Here is a 27,272-nt window from a genome sequence, read left to right as displayed (position 1 = left end):
AAAGATTTTTAGTTAATAACTATTTTTCCTTCTTGTCAATCTCATTAGCTTTTTATTCCTATAAGTTAATGTTTTCTACAGGTTTCAGATTTCTACTGGCCTGAGTAGGTTAATGTAAAATTAATTTTCTTTTTTTAAAATGTTTGTTTATTTTTGAGAGAGTGCAAGTGGGGGAGGGGCAGAGAGAGAAAGGGAGACAGAGGATCCAAAACAGGCTTTGTGCTGACAGCACAGAGCCCAGAGCCCATTGCGAGGCTTGAACTCAGAAACCATGAGATCATGACCTGAGCTTAAGTCAAACACTTAGCTGACTGAACCACCCAGGTGCCCATAAAATTAATTTTCTTTAAATAAATAGAAGTTTAATCAAAGAGTATAAATAAGTAGTTGTATCTATCCTCTTGCCCAGTTTCGGTGAGAACTAAAATAAAAGCACTTTTAGGAAAATTCTGCTAAGTTTAAGTTCACTTCTTTTATCGTCAAGTTTCTTTGTTAATGTGTTTAAAAAGTACATTGTAACTTGTATGTATACAGGTGACCCAGCAAATTAAAAAACAAAAATGCTGGAAAATATACATATATATATATATATGTATATATTTTAGAAAGGATAGTAATATGATGAAAAATAATAGACTGGAGTGACAAGTATCTTATGTGCTTTTTGAGGAAAAAGAAAAGTTTCTCATGAGTATTATGGTACTCAGTTCTTATGAATTCATAAATTATATGTTTGCTAACACCTTGTGTTATAAAGTGTTGTTGATAAGAATTTCTTTCATACCATGTAGTAAAATGCTCTTTTTACAAGATGTTTAAATTATATTTATTGAAGGTAGTTAAAATTAAAAGTCTCCAAATTATTGTTCTATTAAAGCTTAGGTTAAAGAAATACAAAAATGCCCTCAGCAGGACATACTACCTCAATCTGTCCATAACAAATACTGATTTTGTCCTAATGTTATTTCTACTGAAGACATAAAAAGGTTTTAAGTTGGGGTACTGTTAGTAGTATTTTAAAACTTTATATCTGAATGGTTGTGCCTTAATAAGTATTTTCAGTGATTAACAAACTGAATAATGCACTCTTTAAAAAATCAGAGTTCATATTTTCATAGTGTTATAGTCATCAATTTAACAATCCACATATTTTGTTTCTCTAGAGAAAAATAATTGATCATAGATTTAGAAAAAGCATTCTTCATTGTTGTTCATCGAAGAAAATTTTGCAAGGAAAGAACCTCATCTGCTGGGTTTTTTTGGTATATTCCCTATATTTTGACAAATGCTTTTGATTATAAGTTTATTATGTTTAGTAGCTTCTGAAGAATCTTATAATGTTAGCTAGTAAAAAAAGACAAAGTCATACATCAAAAATAGTAATAACCCCAAAATGACCACCTATCTTTATCACACTTTATGGAGAAGGATTTGATGAAAACTCTTCTTGTATTGGAATTGATGCTTATGTAATACTCCTCTACTAAGTTCTTCTGCCCTAGTTGACTTTTGACTTTTATTAGATGATAAGTGGGAGGGACAGAGAAATCTCTTCCTTCTCTGAAGTCATTTAATGAAGGCTTAGGGAAGTCGTGGAGATTAAAGTGGACAGTTGGAGTACCTGAAGTTGTTGATTTCAGATTAGTCAGGCTAGAAATATAGATAGGAAAAACAGATGCTGACACTTTTGGAAATGTCATTTGGTATTAATGAAGGCAGTGATTTTTAGCTTTTTTTCTCATTAATATAAATTTTAATATAAATCCAGTAGTGATACTATTTGTAATAGTATAAATTAACAAACCCATAGAAATCTAGAGCTAGAGGAGACCAAAGGGCCATCTAGTCCAGTAAAGTCTTTGTTTTATTAATGATGAGCCATTCTGAAGACTTTTTAACATGTAGTAAGTGTTTGTCTTAAATTCTTAATTAGGGTGCTGTGGGATGAGTTGTATGTGAATAGGATGAAAACAGCTCAGCTTAATTAATGACTCATTTCCCATTTTGGCACCTTTTTTTTTTTTAAGGTAAAATTTACATATAGTGAAATGCACAGATCTAATGTCCAGTAATTTCTGCTGTTGAGGAAATGAAATGCTAGAATGATTGCATGACTTAATCAGTGTCTGATCAGTGTCGCCGCTAACTAATGATAGATTCAGGACTGGTACCTCCCTGTTATTCCTTAAATAACTCCCTCCGGAGGCTACTCTGGAACCTTGTATGCGTATATTCTTTATATAGCCAATTTACAATTTATATGTATCTAAATTTTAATGGGAAAACCCAGACTTTGTTTCCTTTAAAGTTTGATTTGTAATCTTTTTACAGTTGTCTTTATTTATTACTCACTTTTGTTTCCCTCTTCTCTGCTTCATTCAGCAAATACTTGTTTAAAGGATGTACATCAGGGTGGTCCTAGAAAATTCGTTAAGAATCCTTTATGTGCAGTGTGCTATTTTGTTGTTTTGATAGAAATTTGTGCACTCAAGACCTCATTAGCAAATTATTAACTGAGTTTATGCTTGTAGCATTATTATAATCTTGTTAGCACAAGATAATCTGTAACCATAATTGTTTGCTTCAGATATTGCTTGGAATCAGGGATTTTGTGAAGAGGAAGGAAATCTTATGAGGAAGGAACATTTTTAGTTTTATTTATAGGCCCCTTTTTGTGAGCAAGAATTGATTGCTGCAGTGAGGGTTGTTTGTGTTTCAGTGACATAGTTTTTTCCCATTTTCTAATCTCTGGTCTCTGAGGAAAATGAGAAAAATTTATGGTTCAGTTCAACATAGATTGAGTTATCTTATGTGCCAGGTTATTGTTACAGATTAGATTTCTGCCTTCAAGACTCTTACAGTCTAGTGCAGTTAAAGATATAAATTATTTCAGTAGGATTTGTTAAGAGCTTAGATACAGATAATATAGGTTTACATCAACTTGGGGATGTGGAGGCGGTTACTTAACTTACTGGGGTGCAAGATACTTGGGCTGAGCTTTCAGTGATGAAGATAAGAATTAGTTGAAAGAAAAGAATGTTTGAGGTAAAGAGAAAAGCAGAAGTAGATACAGCATAGTGTGGGCAGGAAACTATTATTATTGGAGTGCAAAGAGAGAGGCAGCAAATAGCAATGAAAAAAGACTTAGATCATGTAGGGTTTTATACTAGAGTCTAGTCTTTATTTTGAAGGCAGTTAATGAGAAGGAACAGGCAGATTTGTGGAGTGGGGAGGATGGATTTAAAGGGGACAAGACTAAGAACTGTTTTAGAGGTGAAGTCATCAGGGTGTGTTGATTGTAGGGAACAAGGAGGAATGACTGGGATATGTAGGGTGGTTTCCGGTTTGGTTGATGGGGTAGACGGTGGGAACATGATCAAGAAGATAATAAGAGGAGCGGCTGGCAGGGTCACTCGGTAGAGTGTGTGGTTCTTGATCTTGGGGTTGTGAGTTTGAGCCCCATATTGGGTAAAGAAATTGCTTAAATTAATAAACTTAAAAAAAAAGAATATAGTAGGAAATAATACAGTAGGAAGAGTAGGTTTGGGTGTGACGGTGGGATGGGAATGTGGGTGAGAAGGAGTTCATTTTGGGGTAAGTTGAACTTGAGGTGCCAAGTGAAAGTGATGAGAAGGCTGTTAGATGTGAGTCTGAAATTTAGAGGTGGTAGAGAAACTAGCAGAATTAATTTCTCAATTGATAATGAGCATTTGAAAGAGATTTTCTCCCCACCCTCCACTACTTTCCCAATCCTTTTAGTTGGCCTGCAGGTAAATAGAAAGCAAACTTCGTTGCTGAGCAGTCAGCTCTTTCTATTCCTGAAATGAGGTCTGGTTTAAATGTTGAAAAAAGTTGAAATGTTTTACATTATATACTTCCCCCCTTGTAATGTCATGAGTTCGTAGGCTTAAAAATGTCATTGCCCCCATTGTTGGGTTTGTTTTATGATATAATCTAACTAAATTGTATCATTTTCATTCATTAGATCCATTTCCCTAGTGTACTCATTTCCCAGTCTTTACTTGTTTTATTCTGTTCTATTGATAGATAACAGAAGAGGGCTTATCTAGTAATGGAGCTCCTAGAGAACCTAGAGGAGGATATGTTAAATTCTAACATAAGTAGAATTACCAAGAAGAGGAAGTATATGCATGTTTAAAATTTTTTCTTTATATTTTAAGTGATAGTATTAGCTTATTGCAGATGTTGTATAGGCAATTTCTGACCTGTACTTGGCCCAGTTGTTATTAGGGTAATGCTGACCTCATAAAATGAGTTGGGAAGTGTGTTCCCTTCTATTTTCTAAAAGTTTGTGTAGATTTGGTGTTTTGTTTTTGTTTTAAATGATTTCTTTTTTTTTCAAGTTTATATATTTTGAGAGAGAGCGTGCATGTGCATGCACGAGAGGGAGAGAGGCAGAGAGAGAAGGAGAGAGAGGATCATGAACTGTGAGATCATGACCTGAGCCGAAATCAGGAGTTGGACACTTAAGTGACTGAGCCACCCAGGCGCTTCTGTTTTAATGTTTTGTTTTAAATGTTTGGTACGATTTTCCAGTGAAGTCATCTGGACCCCTGTGTTGGAGGCTTTTCCTACAATTTCAATTTTTAAAAATAGATGTAGGACTGATCAGGTTACCTATTCTTGTGTGAGCTTTGGTGGCTCAGTTTTTGAGGAGTTTGACCATTTCATGTAAATTGTTGAATATATGGGCATAAAGTTGTTATATTCCATTATTGTTCATATAATGTCTGTGGGATGTGTAGGGATTTCACTTTTCATTCCAGATGTTTGTAATTTGTGTCTTCCTTTTTTCCCCTCAGTCTTACTAGAGGCTTATCAATTTACTGATCTTTTCTAAATCAACTTTTGGTTTCATTGAGTTTTCTGTTTTTGACCTCATTGATTTTTGGTTCTGTTGCATGCTTTGTCTTGACAGTGGGTTGAATTTTCTTATTTTTTTGTGTGTCTTTCAATATTTTATCAAATGCTAGATATCATGAACACAACAGTTAAAGACTGAGTAGATAGTATATATACCTGGAAAATTGTGTACCTGGATTTTTAGTGTGGGGAGTCCAGTTGATCTAAGTTTCAGTTTTGTTGTAACAAAAGAATTTTTTTTTCTTTGTGAAGAATATTTTAAGTGCACCATTAATTGCAAACTTCTCTAGTGTTATTTGTGCTTAAGCTAGAAATTGAGGCATGAGAAAGTATTTCTCAGTTTTCCTGATGACTTTCAGTTTTTGGCTTTCCTTGTGCACCTGTTTGTGTTCCTTTGTAGATTCTCCTCTCTTCCAGTGGTAGATTACAGTTGTGTTAATCTGTGCTTGTTAGGTGTGCCCTTTCGAAGGGACACATGTACGCCAATGTTTATAGCAGCACTATCAACAATAGCCAAATTATGGAAAGACCCCACATGTCCACTGATGGATGAATGGATAAAGATATGTGTGTATATGTGTGTGTATATATGCATATGTATATATGTGTGTGTGTGTGTGTGTATGTATACGTGTGTGTGTGTGTGTGTGTATATATATATATATGTATATATATATATAATGGAGTATTACTTGGCAATCAAAAAGAATGAAATCTTGGGTCACCTGGGAGGCTCGGTTAAGCATCCGACTTCAGTTCAGGTCATGATCTTACGATCAGTGGGCTCAAGCCCCGCATCAGGCTCTGTGCCGACAGCTCAGAGCCTGGAACCTGCTTCAGATTCTGTGTCTCCCTTCTCTCTTTGCCCCTCCCCCTGCACCTTCTCTTTCTCAAAAATAAGCATTAAAAATTTTTTTTAATCAAAAATAAATTAAAAAAAGGATACTATCAACAGTGAAAAGGCAACCTGTGGAATGAGAGAAAATATGTGCAAGTCATATATCTCATATGGGTTTAATATTCAGAATATATTTTAAAACTCCTGCAACAACAAAAAAAATCGAACAACCCAGTTCAAAAACAGGTAAAAGACATTTCTCCAAAGAAGATATACAAAAAAGCACATCAAATAATGCTCAACATCACTAATCGTTAGTAAAATGCAGACCAAAACCACAGTGAGGTACCTCTTCACACCACTATGATAGCCATTATCAAAAAACAGAAAATAAGACTTGTCATCAGGGATATGAAGAAACTGGAACCCTTGGTGCACTGCCGATAAGAATGCAAAATGGTGCAGCCACTGTGGAAAATACTGTTGGCAGTTCCTTAAAAATTTAAACATAGAATTACCATATGATCTAGCAATTCTTCTAGGTAGTTCTAAAGAACTGAAAGCAGGAACACAAACAGATATTTGCATAGCCATATTCACAGCACCATTATCCACAACAGCCAAAAGGTGGAAGCATAAGTGTCTATTGACAGAAGAGTATATAAACAAAATGTGGTAGAAATATACAATGGAATGTCATTCAGCCCTAAAGAAGAAGGAAATTCTATAATATGCTACAACATGGATGAAACTTGACATTACACTAAGGAAAATAAATCAGTCATGAAGGGACAAATATTATATGATTTCACTTATACCTACTCAAATTAAGTACCTTATGTACCTATGTACTTGTGTACTTTGTATAAATCTGGTTTTTCCAGACCTTTCATAACAGGAATTGGAATGGAACGATAAGTAGGATTGGGATAAAGAGAGGTTTGGGGAAAAGATAACAAAAACCATAGAGGAAGGCCTAACCATAAGATAGTTTTGGGAGAACCACAATGTTTAGGAAAGAGGAAAAAAATCTGCTCTTTTGGTCCTGCATTTCATCCGGTGCCTCCACCTTCCACCCTGTGCTGGCTGTGGGTGCATGATCGCTGCATTCCAGCATCTTCCATCATCGCACAGCCCTTGGGGCACCCAGGCCCACAATGTTGGGCCCCAACAGGGACCTGGGCATGCCAGTGGAGGCAAGGGTGGAAGGTGAAGATGATGACTTCAGGGAGGCAGAATATGCTACCATCGACTCCATGTTGGACCAGATCAACTCCTGTCTTGACCACCTGGTGAAGAACAACCACCTCCACACCCACTTCCAGGAGACTCCAACCGGCAGACACACTGTGAGTTCCAGCAGCAGCTCAGAGAGGCCCCTAGCAATGCCAGTCTGTAGACTCTAGAAAACCCTAACCAGCCCTAACCCTGCCTCCCTGGGTGAGGCTCTGACCTAGGCATTCACCACCTGGCTTAGATACCTTTTCAAGGGCTGGCCTACAGGTCCCCTGATAGACCTGCCTGCCTGGACCACCTTTCTGGTACTCCCCTTGGCATGCAGGGGCCAGCCCTCACTCACCTTGTCTGCCTGCCCAATTTTAGGGCACTTTCCACTCTGCCCAGGCCTTGAATGTCCACCCTAATTGGGTCTCCAACAATAACAAAACAAAAACCAAAAAGGAGAAAATCTAGGACCCAATGGGGAATTATTCTCTTTACTATCAGCCTAGCCAATTTGAACCCTTTCCTTTGGTCTAAACCAAGGAAAAGGCAAGGGAGTTTATCCCAAGCAACCTGAGCACAAACAAGTCATGGAATTACAAATTGCAGCTCTAGATCAGAAAGGAAAGTTCCTCTAATTGTAGAGTTTTACCTAAAGATCCACTTTTATACATTAATTGGGTTCTGCCTACACAACAGAAAGCTGGAAAAAAAATGCTTCTACAAGCCTAACAACAATTAAAAAAATGGGATAAACTACAAATTTGAACTTCTCTTGAACCTATCAGAGAGCTGAGGACTTAGGGCAACCAAACAAATATCCAAGAAAAGGAAAGCCTTTCCTAAGAGAGACAGGATATAAGCACTGGCTCACCTATGGCAGAGCAAGGGAAGAGCCATAAAAACATTAAAAAAAAAAATCATGTAAAATTGTTAATAAACTCCTTAAAATTAAGGCAAAGTAGGCTAGCACAGAATGTAGTATTCCTGGAAGCTATGGACACGATGGAAGTGTATCTTTGCCACAGACTTCCACCAGGTGCTCACAATATGGGAACACATGAGTAGAAAGAACCTTCCTCTGCAGTGCAGAGCTAAAGAGGGGAGCAGCTTGTACCTGGGGAAAAAATATCAAAGCCTCAACCAGATCTTTTTCCCCCAAGGAAAGAAAATTTTAAAGCCAGGGGAGGGGCAGGTCCAGTAACCTTCAGGGCATAAGTGAAGACATGATTAAGGAGGAGGGTAAAGTCTAAGAAAAACCCGTCTACCACTAATGGGTGGGGCAGGAAACAGTTTGGGGCAGAGAGATCTTAATACTACTGTCTTCAGAGATCTCCTACCCTTAAGGCAAGGCTCAGGGAACTCTTTCCAAACAAGACCTGAAAAGCTGCAAGCCTAATTTGGCACTGAGAGGCAATCACTGACAGAGCCCCACTACTGATGCCTATCAGGGCCTATCCTACATTGTGACTACACCAGAACAACACCAGGCTAACAAGCACAGATTTTTTTTTCCTTTCTCTTTATTGATTTTTTTTTTTTTTAATTTACATCCAAGTTAGTTAGCATACAGTGCAACAGTGATTTCAGGAATAGATTCCTTAATGTCTCTTACCCATTTAGCCCATCCCCCCCTCCCACAACCCCTCCAGTAACCGTCTATTTGTTCTCCATATTTAAGAGTCTCATATGTTTTGTCCCCCTCCCTGTTTTTATATTATTTTTGCTTCCCTTCCCCTGTGTTCATCTGTTTTGTATCTTAAAGTCCTCGTACGAGTGAAGTCATATGATATTTCTCTAATTTCGCTTAGCATAATACCCTCTAGTTTCATCCATGTAGTTGCAAATGGCAAGATTTCATTCTTTCTTTAAAATTTTTTTAACGTTTATTCCTTTTTGAGAGACAGAGATAGAGCGCGAGTGGGGGAGGAGCAGAGAGAGAGGGAGACACAGAATCTGAAGCAGGCTGCAGGCTCCAGGCTATCAGTACAGAGCCTGGACAGGGCTCGAACTCAAGAAACATGAGATCATGATCTGAGCCGAAGTCGGACACTTAACCAACTGAGCCACCCAGGTGCCCTGATAGTGTCTTTTATTGCAGAAAAGTTTTTAACGTAAGTGTAGTCCGGTTTATCTTTTCTTTTTCCTTTTGTTGCCTGTCCTTTTGTGTCATATCCAAGAAATTATTGTCAAACCCAATGTCATGAGTTTTCTCCCTATGTTTTCTTCTAAGAGTTGTATAGTTTTAGCTCTTAAGGTCTTTGATCCGTTTTGGGTTTGTTTATATAGTGTAAGGTAAGGGTCCACCTTCATTTTTTGCTTTTGGATATCCAGTTTTCCCAGCACTAGAGACATACGGTTTTAATATGAGTACAGATAGGCTTGGTGTAGAAATAGGGAATATAGTTTTCCACACGGTTGATATAATGGTTTAGAGTCTAGATTTTTCTATCCAATTATATTATGGGTAAAAGTATGCCATAGGAGCTGCCCTGGAACTGTAACCCGCATTTGTAACACTATTTCTATGAGAAGTTGTATTTTGAGCTCCCAACTGCCAGTTTGTAAACACAGCTGTTTGTAAGTTAACCCTATTTTAAGGCTTTGTATAGACAGGGGTTCATTCAGCGGGAAAATCACTTGTGAATGACTATGTATTTAGAAAAGAGCAGAAGTAAAAACAAACTTTAGAGGGTAATGGGAAATTAGAATTTTTAGTGGCTTTTTAATTAGTTTTTTGTTGGCGATAAATATACCATTTCTACATTGCCAGTTATTTTTATTGAAATTACCTGGAAATTGTTCCTTAAAACACTTCTGCTGTCTTTTCCACCTCATTTTCTTCCATCATAAGATGGAAGTAATGGATACTACTTTATGATGTTGAAAGATTAAGTGAAACAATGTATTAAAAACCACTTAGGACAGTGCCTTGAACAGAGCAGTTAATAAAGGAAAGCTATTGGTTAATATATCACTTTAACCTTTTCCATGTTCAGATACATGTAGTTAGATAGGAACTTTATTTTTGAGAAGGATAGGTTAAGGATTGGTTTTCTGGAGCACACAGGAAACTTACTAGAAAACCAACACAGTACTTTTTTAGGCAGTGTTTTGGTAGTGTGCTTGTTTGAATTATGTTTCAATATTCAGGTAAGCATAGACATTTGAGCCTTTATTTTAGGATTTTAGTAATCTGCAAGAAATGTGAAGAGATTAAATTAGCAAATATTTATTGAGATCCTTGGAAATACAAATTGTTTTTGAAGTAAATATAGTTCCATTATATTGGAGTTGGAACAAATCATGTAAATACCTAACTTTTCTAAATTAAGCCATAATTGGCAAACTAAAAAAGTTATATAATATTTGTTTTTAAATATTAAAATGAAAAATATTCAAGCTTTGGGTTTAAAACAAGGAAAATTATGCTTAACCAAATTGCAAGAGTTAAATTCTTTTTAGAAAATCTGCATATTGGGGCGCCTGGGTGGCTCAGTTGGTTAAGTGTCTCACTCTTGATTTTGGCTCAGGTCGTGATCTCATGGGTTGTGGGTTTGATCCCTGCATCAGGCTCTGTGCTGACAACATTTAGCCTGCTTGGGATTCTTTCTCCCTTCTCTGCCCCTCCCCTGCTTGTGTGCACTAGTGCATGTGCTCTCTTTCTTAAAATAAACTTAAAAAAGAAAAGAACTTTTTTATTAAATAAGGGAATTGATGTTATATATTTGCAGGTTTTATTCGGTTCACTTTAAAAGTTCTTTTTGTTTAGAACTCATTTAACATTTGCAATACTTGCATTAGGAAGTATTGAGCTTAGTGTCTCCTTAAGTTATTTGAGCACAATATAGGTTACCTTTAAACAGAAAAACTATCTGAAAGATTTCTGCTTTGGTTGGGGAGGTTGAACTAGAGTTCTTTTCAACTTCAGTACTTTGATTCTTTATTATTATTATTATTATTTATTTGAGAGAGAGAGAGCATACATGCTTGTGCACAAGTGGGGGAAGGGCAGAGAGCAAGAGGAGAGAGAATCCAAAGCAGTTTCTGTGCCATCAGTGCAGAGCCTGTTGTGGGTGGGACTCGAACTCACAAACTTTGAGGTTAAGAGTCGACACTTAACCAGTTGTGCCACCCAGGTGCCCCAGTATTTTAATTCTTAAAAACAAAGACAAAAAAACAAGGAAGGGGCGCCTGGGTGGCTCAGTTGGTTAGGTATCCGACTTCGGCTCAGGTCATGATCTCACAGTTCATGGTTTTGAGCCCTGTGTTGGGCTCTGTGCGGCCAGCTCAGGGCCTGGAGCCTGCTTTGGATTTTGTGTCTCCCTCTCTCTCTGCCCCTCCCCTGCTCTTGCTCTGTCTCTCAAAAATAAATAAATGTAAAGAAGGAAAATTTAAAAAAAATTTTTTTTTTAAATGAGGAAAGGGCATGCATAGGCATTTAACCAAATGGAAACTAGAGGTAGCCTATAAATATAATTAAAACATTTAATTTTACCTGTCATGACTACAGTTTAAAGTCATTTTTACTTTTGGGGCACCTGGGTGGCTCAGTCAGTTGAATGTCCAACTCTTGATTTTGACTGAGGTCATGCATCCCAGGGTTATGGGATTGAGCCCCACATTGGGCTCCACGCTGAGCATGGAGTCTGCTTAAGATTCTCTCTCCCTCTCTCCCGCTGCCCTTCTCCCCCCTTAAATTAAAAAAAAAATCATTTTTTTCAATTATCAAACATTTTAAAAATTAAAAAGAAATTCTGATGTGCAGGATTCAGTATGTGGATAGCTTGCTTGGCCCTCTTTAGTCCCTGTTGTGCATGTGTGCTGCCTCAGCCAGGAATGTGGTTGGCGCAACAACCCCTGCATCTGCAGGCTATTAGAGCAGGCCTCCTAGTTCACCTGCTACAGAAATTATTACTTATACCAGAAATGTCACTTATACTGATGATACCATTGAGTGTGGTCATTGTCCGACTGCTGTAAACCATCAGTCTCTTTTTATGGTGACCTCAAAGTTGACGTTCCTCTCAGCCTGACAAACCATCTGAGCTTGCAGGTGGAGTAGGGAGTTGGGGAGTAGAGCAGTCCCAGACAGGAATGACACGGACTCCTAACGTTCTTACCCAAAGTTGAGCAGTTTTATAAGGATTCTTAGATTGTTACATGCCTTTGGTTTATTTCTAGAGTACTGAAGTGGTGGTTTTTGTTATTTTGTCTAACTGAATGGTTGCTTTTTGTGGAGATTTATTCACCTCTTAAGCTGGACATAGTGAGAATTCCGGGGATTTAACTTCCTCTATATCTGTCTTCTTGTTCTATACTGTTCTAGGTTTCTGAGGACCCAGTAGATGATAGACCTGGAATTAGAAATCTAAATAATTTTATCTCATGACAAACTCACAATAGCCATGCCAGTGCTATTACCGTATGCATGATTTTTGAAGCCGTATATGCACTTTTTGCTGTGTTCTTCACATTCATCCCTTACTTAAAAATTTTTTTTTCTTTGATGTTTATTTATTTTTGAGAAAGAGACAGAATGTGAGTGGGAGAGGGGCAGAGGGAGAGGGACACACAGAATCCGAAGCAGGCACCAGCACAGAGCCTGATGCAGGGCTTGAACTGAGGAACTGTGAGATCATGACCTGAGCCGAAGGTGGTCGCTTAACTGACTGAGACAGCTGCCCTCATCCCTCACTTTTAAATTTTAAATAGTTAAGTATGTTTACATTGTCAGAGAATATACATACTCTACTCTCTTCCTTTTAACCTTCATTTTGGTTTTTGCTGTATGAGTAACTAACTCCATGTTGTATGTTTGATATTCACCATCAGTTCTAATGCAATATCTGTACTCAGTTTGGTTTTCTCAAATGCTCTGTTAGATTTTTTTTGGAAGGCCACAGTATTCCCAGAGTTTTTGCTCATTGACAATAGTTGGTGGCCATTATTCTTGTTATTTTTGTTGGATATAAAATCCTTGGTTTACTTACATGGTCTTTTCTTGATTATTTTATTTTAAATATGTAACTCCATTTTTCGTCTGGCATGAAGTGTTGCTGTTGAAAAATTGAGAGTAGTTTAATTTTTTTTTTCCATTATAAAGTCACTTAGTACATGTCTAGATCGGGGATATGCAAACTGTTGCCCGTGGGCTGACTGCCTGTGTAAACACAGTTTTATTGTACACAGCCATGCTCATTTACTTACGTATTGTCTTTGGATGCTTTTGCTAAACACTGCCATAGACAATATTGAAACCAACGAGCATGGTTCCAGACACTGATATTTGAGTTTCATTTAACTTATACCCTGTGATCTGCAAGCCTAAAACATTTACTGCGTGGTTCTATAAGAAAAAGTTTGCCTGTATCTGGCTTAGATGCCCAAAGGAGGATTTTTTTCCCGCATTTAAAATTAAAGTTCAGTAAAGTTCTAGTAATTCATACCAGACTGTGTTTTCATATTTGCTTTTCTCAGGCCTGTTTCTTTCAATACAGAGTTTCAAACTTTTCCTATTTCTGGAAATCTCTCTTGTTTTTGAGTATCTGATCTATTTTCAGTATTTACCAGTTTCTCTTGAATCTTCATTTGTTTTTTGACTTTTATTTTTTTTTTCAAAAAATTTTTTTAACGTTTATTTATTTTTGAGACAGAGACAGAGCATTAACAGGGGAGGGTCAGAGAGAGGGAGACACAGAATCTGAAACAGGCTCCAGGCTCTGAGCGGTCAGCACAGAGCCTGATGCGGGGCTTGAACTCACTGACCGAGAGATCATGACCTGAGCCGAAGTCGGGTGCTTAACTGACTGAGCCACCCAGGCGCCCCTAAGACTTTTATTTTTAAGTAATCTTTACTCCTAATGTGGGGCTTGAACTCCCAACTCTCAAGATCAAGAGTTGTATTGCTCCACAAGCCAGCCAGGCACTCTTGAATCTTTGAATCTTTTTTTTTTTTTTTTTTTTAAAGTAGGCTCCAAGTGCACTTGTGGGAGCCCAGTGTGGGACTTCAACTCAGCAACCCTGAGCTGAGATCAAGAGTTGGATGCTTAACTCACTGAGCCACCCAGGCGCCCTGTGTTGAATCTTTTTTAATGTGTGAAAATATTCCGTCTTTGTTCTATCTGTTCATTTAATTTTTTGTTCCTTCTTTTTTAGTCTAGTTTAGAAATGATTTTTTGTTCTTAATTTTTTACAAGTTCTTTTGCTTCTTTTCCCTTTCCTTAAATCCTGGTTAAAATTGTTCCTTAGTATTAATGTCTTTAAGCATACTTGGAAATAGTGTGTAGATGTGATATGATTTTGTGGATTTATCTTTTGCAATCTTACTGTCTGTAGAAAGTTAGAGATTTTATTTTGCTTCTCAATTTTTTTTTTCCTTATGATGACTGTATGGGCTCTGATCTAATTTCTGTTACTTTTTAATGTGAAATTCGTTTCCTTGAACTTTTGGAAAAAGGTTTGGTTTAGGACAGTTGTTGACTTAAACGGAGCTTTCTGTTATTTTCTTACCATGTTAAAAAATATGGAAGATTGCTTAGTTTATGTTCCTCCACCCCTCTTTTTGTAGATGTTCTCTTTGCTTTTCTCATTTGATACTGCCCTACTCTATTTTGACTTAATTCAGTTTTGTTTCACTGCTGAACCTTGTCGGTAGCTCTGATAATAAGCTGTGTTTTTTTTTTTTTTAATGTTTATTTATTTTTGAGCAAGAGAGATAGAGCGTGAGCAGTGGAGGGGCAGAGAGAAAGAGAGGGAGACACAGAATCTGAAGCAGGCTCCAGGCTCTGAGCTGTCCGCACAGAGCCTGATGCGGGTCTCAAACCCATGGACTGTGAGATCATGACCTGAGCCAAAGCCTGATGCTTAACTGACTGAGCCACTTAAGTGCCCCTTTTGTTGCTAATTTTTAATGGAAAATATCAAACATGCACAATGTAGACAGAATGGCATGAAGTTCTATAAAACTATCACTCTTTTTAAGTAGTTACTAATATTTTGTATGTTTTTTAGATTTGTATACCCACCCACTCCCAACTTCTTGCTAGCTGGTTAGTATTGTTTATAGGAACTTTTTACAGGTATACATTTTTGTAAAATTTACATACTTTGAAATACATAGGTTTTAGCTATAAGTTTTGACAAATAGATCCATACTGTGTTGCATACAGGTCATTCCTTTTCCCCAAGGCAACTTCTATTTTGATTTTTCTCCTCAGATTATTTTTGCCTCTAATAGAATTTCTTTTTAATGGTGTCATCAAATATGTACTCTTTTGTGGGTGCATAATGTCTGAGATTCTTTCATGTTGTTGATGATAATGATGATCATTGCTGTTTACTAATTATTCACTGTGTGAAGACACCACAGTATTCATTTTTCTGTCCTTGAGCATTTTTATTGTTTCCAGTTTGGGGGGCTATTGTAAATAAAGCCTGCCAGGAACAGTTTTGTAAAAGTATCCTGTGGGCATGTTTACATTTTTTCTTGGATAAAAACTTGGATCAAGGGGTGAGGCGTTGTTTGAAAGAAATTGCTCAACTTCTACCAAAAACCTTATATTCCCACCAGCAGAGTATGAGAGTGCTCATTGTTCCACATCCTTGCTATCATTTGTTGTCAGTCTTTTTAATTTTTGCCTTTCAAGTAAGTGTAGATTAGTATTCTGTTTTGATTTTAACTTGCACTTCTGATGGTGAATTGTATTGAGTATTATCATTTCATATGTTTGTGGCCAATCATGTAGCTTTTATGAAGCCTCAAGTCTTTTTAATTTTTATGAAGTCTAGTTAGTAGTTTTTGCTTTTATGGTTTCTGCTTTTGTGGTTATTTTTCATGCAATGTCATGTCCTTTGCAAAGAGATAGTTTTACTTTTTCTTTTCTAATGTGAATTTTAAAATTTTCTTGTTCTTGCCTGATTCCATGGCATGAACCTCCAGTGAAATGTCAATAGAAGTGGTGAGAGTGGACATCCTTGTCATAGTTTTTACCTAAGAGGAAAGTATTTAAGTTTTCACTATGCAGTAGGATAGCTGTGGATTTTTCGTTGCTGCCTTTTCTCAGGTTTAAGAAGTTCCCTTCTATTTCTGGTTTGTTGAGTATTTTTATTGTGAAAAGGGTGTTGGGTGTGGTCAATTGCGCTTTTTTTTTCTGCATCAGTTGAGATGATCATACGGAATTTTTCCTTTATTCTTTTAACATGGTGTATTATATTGGTTGAGTTTCATATGTTAAACCAGAATTGCATCCCTGGAATAAATTCCACTTTGGTCATGGTGTGTAATCCCTTTATTAAGCTGCTGGATTTGGTTTGCTAGTATCTTATTGAGGATATTTGCATCTATTTTCGTAAAGGATATTGAATAGTAGTTTAATTTTTCTTGTAGTGTCTTTGTTTGATTGTGGTATCGGAGCAATGCTGACCTCATAGATTGAGTTGGAAGGTATTCCTCAATTTTTTGGAAGAGTTTGAGAAGGATTGGTGTTAATTCTTCAGACATTTGGTAAAATTCACCAGTGAAGCCATTAAAATTGGACTTTTATTTGTGGGAGGTTTTTAAAGAAATTATCACTAATGCAATCTTTTGGATTTTGTTTTCTCGAGCCCATTTTACTTGTGTCTCTATAGAAATTAATCCATTTCTTCTAGGTTGTCTAATTTGTTGGTGTACGATTGTTCATAGTATTCCCTTAAAATTGTTTTTATTTCTGTAGGGTTGGTATTAATGAGCCATTTTTCATTCCTGACGTTAGTAGGTTGAGTCTTCTCTCTTTTTTTTCTTTGCTAGTCTATTTAAGGTGTGTCCGTTTTGTTGATCTTTTCAAAGAACAAATTTTTGGCTTCACTATTTTCTTGTTTATTTGTAAATCATCTACTTGAGTTCTTTCTGCTTTATTCTTTATTTCCTTCTTTTTGCTTGCTTTAGATTTAGTTTGTTTTTCTCTCTATAGTTTCTTTTTTTATTAAATTTTTTTTTTTCAACGCTTATTTATTTTTGGGACAGAGAGAGACAGAGCATGAACGGGGGAGGGGCAGAGAGAGAGGGGGACACAGAATCGGAAACAGGCTCCAGGCTCTGAGCCATCAGCCCAGAGCCCGACGCGGGGCTCGAACTCACGGACCGCAAGATCGTGACCTGGCTGAAGTCGGACGCTTAACCGACTGCGCCACCCAGGCGCCCCTCTCTATAGTTTCTTATGGTGAAAAGTTTTGTTACTGACTTGAGATTTTTTTTTTTGTTTTTTGTTTTTGTTTTTTGTTTTTTACTTTTTAAAATTTATTTTTGAGAGAGAGAGAAGGGGAGAGTCAGAGCGAGAGAGGGAGACACAGAATCTGAAGCAGGTTGCAGGCTCTGAGCTGTCAGCACAGAGCTTGACACAGGGCTCGCACCCACAGACTGCGAGATCATGACCTGAGCCAAAGTCAGAGATTTCACCCAACTGAGCCACTGAGGTGCCCTGAGGTTTTTTTTCTATTATCAGCATTTACATAAATTTCCCTCTGAGCACTGTTTTTGGGGCATCTCATAAGTTTTGGTATTTGTGGTTTTGTTTTGTTTCATCCTGAAGTATTTTCTAATTCACCTTGTGATTTCTTCTTTGACACAATGCTTACATATTTAGGAGTTTGTTTAATTTCTGCATATTTGTTAATTTCTCATTTCTTTCCTTGTGATTTCTAATTTCATTCCAGTGTAGTTGGAGACCATATACTTGTATGATTTCAATTCTTCTAAGTTTATTGTGACTTGTTTTGTGTCCTGACATGTAGTCTGTCCTAGAGAATATTATGTATTGTGCTGTTATTGGGTAGAATGTTCCATATGTATCTCTTAAGTCTAGAGAATTGTTCATGTCTTCTATTTCCTTATTGGCCTTTTGTCTAGTTCTGTCCATTATTGAAAGTAGGTATTGAAATACCCAACTATTGTTGAATTGTCTATTTTTCGCTTTTGACAGTTTTTACTTAATATATTTTGAGACTTTGGTGTTAGGTGCATATATGTTTATAATTTCCCTCTAAATGCTGCTTATTATATCCCAGACATTTTGATGTGCTCTTTGGTTTTTTTAGTCCAAAATTTATTTCCCTTGTGCTTTTATTTCCTCTTCTCCCCACCCCTCTCCTCCTCCTCCCGACTCATGATTTATTTATAAATATATTTTTAAATTTTCAAGTATTTGGTACTTTTTAAGATTTTTGTTTTTGATTTGTAATTGTGGTCAGAGAACATACTTTGTAAGATTTTTCTTTAAATTTATTTAGCTTTTTATATGTCTCAGCATATGGTCTATTGGTAAGTATTTCATGAGAAATTGAAAAATATATGTTTTCTTTATCTGTTGCCTGAGTAGTCAGTTTTGAAAGTTCATGAGGGCTTGACTGCCCCAGCCCTTTTAGACCTATTAAGTATACCTTTTACAGTTCACTATTGGAATGGACAAAAATCTTCTACATTTCAACTCTTTCTTTCTTTTTTATTTTATTTTATTTTTTTTTAATGTTTATTTTTATTTTTGAGACAGAGAGAGAGCATGAATGGGGGAGGGGCAGAGAGAGAGGGAGACACAGAATGGGAAGCAGGCTCCAGGCTCTGAGCCATCAGCCCAGAGCCCGACACAGGGCTCGAACTCCCGGACCGTGAGATCGTGACCTGAGCTGAAGTCGGACGCTTAACCGACTGAGCCACCCAGGCGCCCCTCAACTCTTTCTTTAAATGCTCATGTCTTTCTTTCTAGTAAATGCTCACTGGTTATTTTTGAGTTCAAAGAACCTTTCTCCTAAGCTTTCCCAGAAATGTCTTCACTCTTCTTCATGTGGAGTGATGTAGAATTTTATATATACACTATGATACATATATTTATTTGCCAGACTTATGATTCTCATGGGCAGAGATAGTTTTCATCCTTAACATTTTAGTAGCAGATGACCAATAAGTATTGCAATTTTAATGAGCCAAACTCTGTAAGACTGGACTTAACCTATATGCTTTTAGTCTTTTAAGACCTACTTTACCTTAGTGCATTATTTCATAAGGTGTTATAATTCCTATTTTATGATTCTGGGTTTAAGATAGATTCATTCCTAGGTGTTTTGTTTGTTTGTTTGAGAGAGAGAATTTTAAGCAGGTCCCACTCCCAGTGAGGAGCCCTGTTGGGGGGCCAGGGAGGGAAGGCTCGAGATCTTGACCCACTGAGTCACCCAGGTGCCCCTCTGTAATTTAAAAAAACAAATTTTTTCCCCCAAAATACCCAAGAATAGGGGCTTCTGGGTGGCTCCGTTGAGCCGCCGACTTCAGCTCAGGTCATGATCTCACAGTTCGTGTGTGAGTTCGAGCACTTTGTCAGGCTCTGTGCTAACATCTCAGAGCCTGGAACCTGCTTTGGATTCTGTGTCCCCCATTCATGCGTGTGCTCTGTCTCTCTCAAAAATAAACAAACATTAAAAAAAAAAAAAACTCAAAAGAAAAAAGACCTCAGAATAGAACCTGGGTGGCTCAGTTGGTTAAGCATCCAACTCTTGATTTTCACTTGGATCATGGTCCCAGGGTTGTGGGATTGATCCCTGCATGGGGTTTTGTGCTGGGCGTGGAGCCTGCTTAAAATGATCTCTCTGCTTCTGTCTCTGCCCCTTCCCCACTTGCTCTCTAATTTAAAAAAATTACAGAAATTGATTAAAAATAGTTTTGAGAATTCCCCCTTGCATTTGCTATATGCGAATTTTCCTTTTCTAAGGAGTGCTGTGCTGAAGAATTAAGAAATTAAGACATCATTTACGTACTTTAAATAGGATTTTAAAGTAAATAATACATGCCTTGAATGATAAATCACTTTAGAATTAACTTTGACTCTTCAGGGAAAAAGGCAGCATTTTTTATTTTGGGATGGCGAGTTACAACTGAGTACCATTTGTTTATAGGGAAAAAAATAGTTGTTTGTAAAGGTGTCTAGGGACTTCTCTGATGAATCCTTTGAGTGTGGGGTTTTTGTTGGAGTAGATTGTGTATGTGTGTGTATGTATGTATAACTTCCTAAAAGTTTGTAACATTTTTTCTGTGACTCTTGATTTAGTAAAGACATAATGTCTTAAGCTTAAGTCGGTGAAGACTACCCTTTGCCAGGATTTTTGGCATCTTTAGGCGTTGGGAATGCTTGAAAGGAGTTAGACTTTTCTGTGAATGCATTCACTATTGTGAGTAGCATTAATGTTCTCTGCAGTTTATAGTCTTTTCTAATTCCTTTTTCATTTTGAAGCTCAGGATGGTAAGATGAATGTATTCTTTATATAAGTGAAAAAACAGTTAAGTGACTATAGTTTAGCAGTGATTGAAGTAGGATTGGAATTCACATTTCTTAATTCTTACTTTGGTAATTTTTATATTCTATTTCAGATTCTAATTTAGGGTATATTCTTAACTACCTCTGTCTTGATACAGTTTTGTCAGCCATTAATTTTCTCATCTATAAAGTGAGAGAGTTCAAGTAGATTGCCTCATAATTTCTTTTTGATGTGAATTCGATTTTTAAAGTATCATGTGTGGTAAGATAAAATGATCTTATAAAATGAATGATTCAACTGCTCTTTTTACACTTGCATGATTATTGATCATTAGAATCATGCTCAGGTAATTAATTCATTCATTGAGGGTTTTCTCACTACATTATGAGCTCCAGAAGACAAAAATCTTCTGTATGTGGTTTACTGTTTATGAGGTGCTTATCCTAGCCCAGTGTCTTGAATGTTGTAAGTGCTCAATAAATGTTTCTTGACTGAATGGTTGAATGAATGGTAATATTGGCATGGGTGGAGGTTGCACAGTGCTGTGGAAAGAGTATGTGCACTCTTTGGTGTTACTCATATTTTTATTAGATCATAGGGTAAAATATTTCAGAAGTTGTTGGGAAGGTTACTTGGGAGAGTATGTAAAAGTTCAAAGCATCCTTTCACTTAAAATTTTGGTTTCTTAATTTAATCCTCTGGAGACCTACACCAAGGGATTTTTATTATAGAAGGTGGGCACATTTGGCCATGCTAGGTTTAATTTTAATAACCCTTGTTATTTTTCTCTTGTAGTTTTATATGTGGCACCCATAAAAGATGAGGCTGAGAACACGGAAAACTTCTCAGCAATCAAATCAAATCCAAACACAACGCACTGCTAGAGCAAAGAGGAAATATTCAGAGGTTGATGATAGCCTGCCTTCAGGGGGAGAAAAACCACCGAAAAATGAAACTGGCTTGTTGTCTTCAATTAAAAAATTCATTAAAGGAAGCACACCCAAGGTAATGGTTTTACCTCGTACTTAAAATTGAAGTTTAGGTTATTTTCTTTAAGCATGCAAAGATGAGAAATCTTAATATTGCTAGTAGATTAAGGAAATGTCTACATTTTGGTGTTATTTTAAGAGTAGTAACATAAAAAATATATAATGGCCATTCAAGAAAACATTACTTATTCTACTTAACTGACCCACTTCGCCTTCTGTTTTTTCAGCATAGAATTATGAAAAGTAAAAGAAATTTTTCCTTATTTTATGTGAGTTTAATTAATACATTGTTTAGGGAGATGATTTCTCTATCTGAATTGTAACACTTGTACACTGAAAATGTATTACTTCATTAAGGAGGGGGGAAAGTTGTTAAAAATGGATGTAACCAGGAGTCACATGCTTCACATTCATACTCTGGACCAACTTGAATGATCTGAGGAAATTCTTTTACCCCTCTGAACCTTAAGAAGACAGTAAAATGGGACTAATTTTAACTGCTTTGTCTGCTTCAGAGTTGTTTTTACATTAGATGGCAAACAGAAAAGGCAGTTAGTGGGGCGCCTGGGTGGCGCAGTCGGTTAAGCGTCCGACTTCAGCCAGGTCACGATCTCGCGGTCCGAGAGTTCGAGCCCCGCGTCAGGCTCTGGGCTGGTGGCTCAGAGCCTGGAGCCTGTTTCCGATTCTGTTTCTCCCTCTCTCTCTGCCCCTCCCCCGTTCATGCTCTGTCACTCTCTGTCACAAAAATAAATAAACGTTGAAAAAAAAAATTTAAAAAGAAAAAAAAAAAAGAAAAGGCAGTTAGAGAAATTTTAATGCACTCAATAAATAGTGTTATTATCATTCATTGTATGTATTTAACGTGGACATTAATGAGTAATCCAAGATTTGGGTTAAAAAAAAGAAAGGAACTTGATAGAAAGATAGGTTTTTCCTATGTCTTCTGACTTCTCTTTGTATTCTCTTCCTTCCTTTCTTTTTTTCCTTCTTTCTTTGTTTCTTTCTCTCTCTCTCTCTCTCTCCTTCCTTCCTTCCTTCCTTCCTTCCTTCCTCCCTCCCTCCCTCCCTCCCGCCCTCACTCCTTCCTTCCCTCCTTTCTTTCTGAGAGATCAGGTGCACAAGCTGGGGAGAGAGGCAGAGGGAAAGAGGGAGAATCTTAAGGAGGATCCCAGGACCCTGAGATCATGACCTGAACCAAAATCAAGAGTCAGATGCTTAACCAACTGACCCATCCAGGCACCCCTGTTCATATTCTTTTGATTTGGGCATTCTTTTATTTTTTATAATGTTTATTTATTTTTGAGAGAGAGAGTGCTAGTGGGGAAGGGGCAGAGAAAGAGGGGGACAGAGGATTTGAAGCAGGCTCCGCACTGACAACACTGAGCCTGATGGGGGCTTGAACTCACGAAATGTGAGATTATGACCTGAGCTGAAGTCAGATGCTCAACTGATTGAGTCACCCAGGTACCTCTGGGCATTCTTTTATTAATGTGGCATCATAGCATATCATATCATGCTTTTTTTCTCCTTTAGTAGTAAGATCTGTCTTTGTTAGTTAGCAAATTTTTGCCTGTGTCAACTACACACCCAGGGTTTTCCTACAGAAATTTGTTAAGTTTGTTTGTTTGTTTCTTTCTTTCTTTCCCAAAATCTTGGATTTTTCATTAATGTCTACTTAAAGATCTTAAATTAAAAATAAAAGATGTTAATAAATACAATAGGGCCAAACCTGTTTGCAAACTAATGTCTTATTCACTAATTTGGGGGGGGGGGGCAAGAGTTTTCCTGCAGCCACGAAATCATTTAATTGTACTCTTATTCATTATAGATTTTTAAATTATATTCTATAAGGTTATTATGAACATTAGTATTGGAATGTCTTGCTAAAATCAAGGTACATTTATTTTTTCTCCCAGTCTAGTAACCCTATGTTAGAAGTAAAGTAAATAATTAGCTTGTCATGTATTATTCCTATTGAGCTTATACTGGCTTTTAGTCATTATTTCTTATTATCATTAAATCATCTTTTTGATAATATATTCTAAAGTTTTATTGAGAATCTATACAGTGCTTGCTTATGTTCAGTATCTTGAATACAGTGTTATCTTTTTCAAAATTTGGGTGGGGGTTGGCAATTAATGTTTATTGAATATATTTAATTAGGTGCTTTATATCTAGTATCTCCTTAATTCTTATAACTATCTTGTTATTTTATAGAAGAGAAAAATTTAGGCCTAATGAATTTAGGTAACTTGCACAATGTCAATAACAACAATAATTGTAATAAATGTCCGAATAAAAAAGAACAAATAGAACAGTAATAACTATCAGCAGTTGAGCAATTAATATGTGTCATGTATTGTTCTCAGTGCTTTAAGCATAATAACTTCTTTAAGACTTTCAAACCATATGAAGTAGGTGCTATCATCTCTATATTACAGATGAGGAAACTAAGGCACAGGAAGTTAAATAACTTGTACAGAGTTACTTAGCTTTAAGTGGCAACACTGGCATTAAAGCCAAGAAAGCCTGGTTTCAGAGCCTACATTTTAATCCCAGTATGCACTACTGCCTCTACAATAAGCAACAATACTGAGATTTAAACCCAGTTACAAGGGCCCCTGGGTGGGTCAGTTGGTTAAATGTCCGACTTAGGTTCAGGTCATGATCTCATGGTTCTTGAGTTTGAGCCCCGGGTCAGGCTCTGTGCTGACAACTCCGAGCCTGGAGCGTGCCTCAGAGTCTGACTCCCTCCCTCCCTCCCTCTCTCTCTCTCTGCCTCTCCCCCTGCTCACGCTCCCTGTGTCTCAAAAAATAAATAAATGTTAAAAAAAAATTTAAACCCAGGTACCTTTGACTCTCATACCTTTGACACTCATATAGTGCTCTTTCTACTATACCATCCTTTCTCAAAGTAGCTAGATAATGTCTTAATAGAATCTTGTGTAAGGATTGAAAATTCTTTTTGATGAAAGCAAGTAAGAGTTGAATATTCTATGCTACCTAACCATTTTGTCATTTATTTATATTCTATCATCATTTCAAAGCTGCTTGAAGCTTATTCTTTTTGTAGGAAGTTTTTCCTTCTAGTATTTTTTGCATATATTTTCATCTTCTGTTTTTATTCTGGCTGGATAATAAACTACTGCTCTTACCTCTACAAGTATCCTTTTAAAACCACGTTAGTTAGACAACTCCTTGTGCTGTCTCTTTTGTTTTTTTTGGTTCCTTTCGTTTTTGTCTGCTTTTGGACTTTTAAAGATACGTGGCAGGGCCCCTGAGTGGCCCAACTTCTGCTCAGGTCATGATCTCACAATTTGTAGATTTGAGACCTCGCGTTGGGTGCTCTGCTGTCAGTGGCGAAGAGTCCGCTTAGGATCCTTTGTCTCCCTCTCTCTTTCTGCCCCTCCCCAACTTGCACTCTCTCTCAAAAATAAATAAACACTAAAACAAAAAGGTATGTGAACTCTTTAGATAAGCCTTCTTTTGAGCTGTAGTCCTTTCTAAGGTATCTAACATTGCTTTCATGCCTGTCTCAGGAGCCTGACTTTTTTTTTTTTATGTTTATTCTTGAGAGAGACAGAGACCGAGTGCGAGCAGGGGGAGGGGCAGAGAGAGGGAGACACAGAATCTGAAGTAGGCTCCAGGCTCCGAGCTGTCAGCACAGAGCCTGACGTGGGGCTCGAACCCACGAACTGAACCATAAGATCACGACCTGAGCTGAAGTCGGATGCTCAACTGACTGAGCCACCCAGGTGCCCCAGGGAGCCTGACTTTTTGAATGTGCTGTCCTCATATCACCCTACTTTTTTGCTCTTTTGTTTACTATTAAGATGTTTAGGATCAGTGGCTGTGGGTGCTTGCTAGTTTACCATCGCTGACTTGTTTTTATATTTTTATATTACTACCAAGTTTTATAATATGTATTCTAGTCTTAATTTTGTATAAATTAGTCATGAGTGTATTTAGGTAAACCAAACATAGGTTGTTAATTTATGAATATAAGGAGTGTGTAGTAGTTTGCTAGGATTGCCCTAACACCAGAGACTGGGTAGCTTAAACAACAGAAATTATTTTACAGCTGAGAAGCTAGAAGTCCAAGATCAGGGCATCAGCAGGTTGGTTTCTTCTGAGGCCTCTCTCCTTGACTTGGATGGCTGCCTTCTTGTTATGTTCTTCCATAGTTCCCCTCGGTCCTTTATATTGTCTGTGTTGTATTCTCCTCTTCTTGTAAGGACACCAGTCATAATTGGATTAGGGCCTGTCCTAATAGGACCCCTTATTTTATTTTATTTTATTTTATTTTATTTTATTTTAATTTCATTTAATTTCGTGTTTTTAAATATTTATTTTGAGAAGTGGGGAGGGCCAGAGAGAGAAGGAGAATATCTAGCAGGCTCCATGCTCAATGCAGAGCCTGACACAGGGCTTGATCTTCCAACCGTGAGATCATGATCTGAGCCAAAATCAAGAGTCAGTCACTCAACCCAGGCACCCCCCCCAAATGTCTCCATTTTAACTTAATTACCCCTTAAAAGGCATATTTCCAAATATAGTTATATTCTGCAGTTCTGGGGGTTAGGACTTCAACATATGAATTTGATGGGGGACACATAATTCAGCCCATAACAAGATGAATGAAATCTCTGCTCTCTTTCAAATCCAGATTTTATGATTCAAACATTTATTTCTCTGATTTCAGAATTATGCAATTGTAAACAAAAGCACTCAGGAATTCTTGACATGCAGTCTTTCTGCTTTTAGCATAATGAGATTTCTGATCTATATTTGAAGTGAAGTCCTTACAACGAAAATATATTTGCTTTATACCAGGAATCTCTGTATACATTTCCAAATGGTAGTTTCTAGTCTTTCCATAACAAAATGGTCTTTCCTTTGTTCTTATCTAAGTACTATTACACTGTTTTAGTTGAGGGTCATCAGTTTGCCTATGGTTATAATTCTAAAGAAATAATAAAATCCTTCTGTTATATTATTTATTTATTAAGATTTTATTTTTAAGTAGTCTCAACACCCAATGTGGGGCTTGAACCCAGAACCCCGAGAACAAGAGTTGCATGCTCTGCTGACTGAGCAAGCCAGGTGCCCCTTAAATCAGTGTTTTTAGGTTTTTTAAGTATAACCCTCAGAAAGAAATCTAGCTTTTACTACATTCATGTATGTGAAACAAAACTCACCCTTAACATATTTGATGTGCTGTGATTTTTCTTTTCTCTTCTTATTCCCTTTTTAAAGATGATTTTAATACCTTAAATTAATTTCACGGTCCACTGTGCGGTTGTACCCTGTGTTTGAAAAACTCTAACCTTTGTACTACCAGGCTTTGTGGTTTTATTGGGAATTTTCTTCCTTCCTACCAAAGTTAATATAAGTCAGTCTCTAGACCTGTTCTTTAACATCTTGGATTAATGAATTACTTTACTGTTTATTATGGAATGCAAAAATTAGAACATCGGGTTGATTGGTTATACATACATGAACATATATAGCAGATAACTATAATTTTTCTTATTTTCTGATCTTTAGACATTTTATTTTTTTTTTACTTACTGCATTGGTTAGGACCTCTAGTACAGTGCCCTGTAGAAGTTGAGAGGAAACACCTCCTGTTGCTGATCTTAGAGAAAAGTTTGTTTACTATTAGATATGATATTAACTAAATGTTTTTCATAGTTATCTTTTATTCATTTGAGGAAGTTTCCTTTTATTCCTGGTTTTCTAAAAATATCATGTTGAATTTTGTCAAAGACTTTTCTCCATCTATCGAGATGTTCTTCAGATTTTCTTTTAAATTTTAAATTTGCATTAAATATTTTTTAATGGAAAACCAGACTTGTATTGCTGGATTTGGTTTGCTGTTTTTTGTTTTTTGGGTTTTTTTTAGGGATTTTTATGTCTGTGTTCATGAGGTTTTTGGTCTGTAGTAGTTGAGGATCAGGACGGTGCTTGGATCTTAAAGCAGGTCAAGAATTATTCCCTATACTTTTTATTTCCTAAATAACTTATATTGGCTTAGTATTATTTTATCTTTAAATAAG

General features: G+C 36.9%; 1 protein-coding gene and 1 pseudogene across 3 annotated transcripts in view; both read left to right on the top strand.

The window, feature by feature from the left end:
• Positions 1 to 27,272, top strand: part of CTDSPL2 (CTD small phosphatase like 2) — an 83,965-nt gene that overhangs the window by 7,013 nt on the left and 49,680 nt on the right. For all 3 annotated transcript variants that reach the window (XM_047863094.1, XM_047863095.1, XM_047863093.1), the window contains exon 2: positions 21,020 to 21,229. In XM_047863094.1, the coding sequence (XP_047719050.1) occupies positions 21,044 to 21,229 (186 nt within the window). In that variant the 5' untranslated portion in view covers positions 21,020 to 21,043. The remainder of the gene's footprint in view (positions 1 to 21,019; positions 21,230 to 27,272) is intronic.
• Positions 6,880 to 7,121, top strand: LOC125168054 (bublin coiled-coil protein-like; annotated as a pseudogene).

The sequence above is a fragment of the Prionailurus viverrinus genome, chromosome B3 (assembly GCF_022837055.1).
Source record: "Prionailurus viverrinus isolate Anna chromosome B3, UM_Priviv_1.0, whole genome shotgun sequence".
Lineage (NCBI taxonomy): Eukaryota > Metazoa > Chordata > Mammalia > Carnivora > Felidae > Prionailurus > Prionailurus viverrinus.
This window is presented reverse-complemented; position numbering and strand designations above follow the sequence as displayed.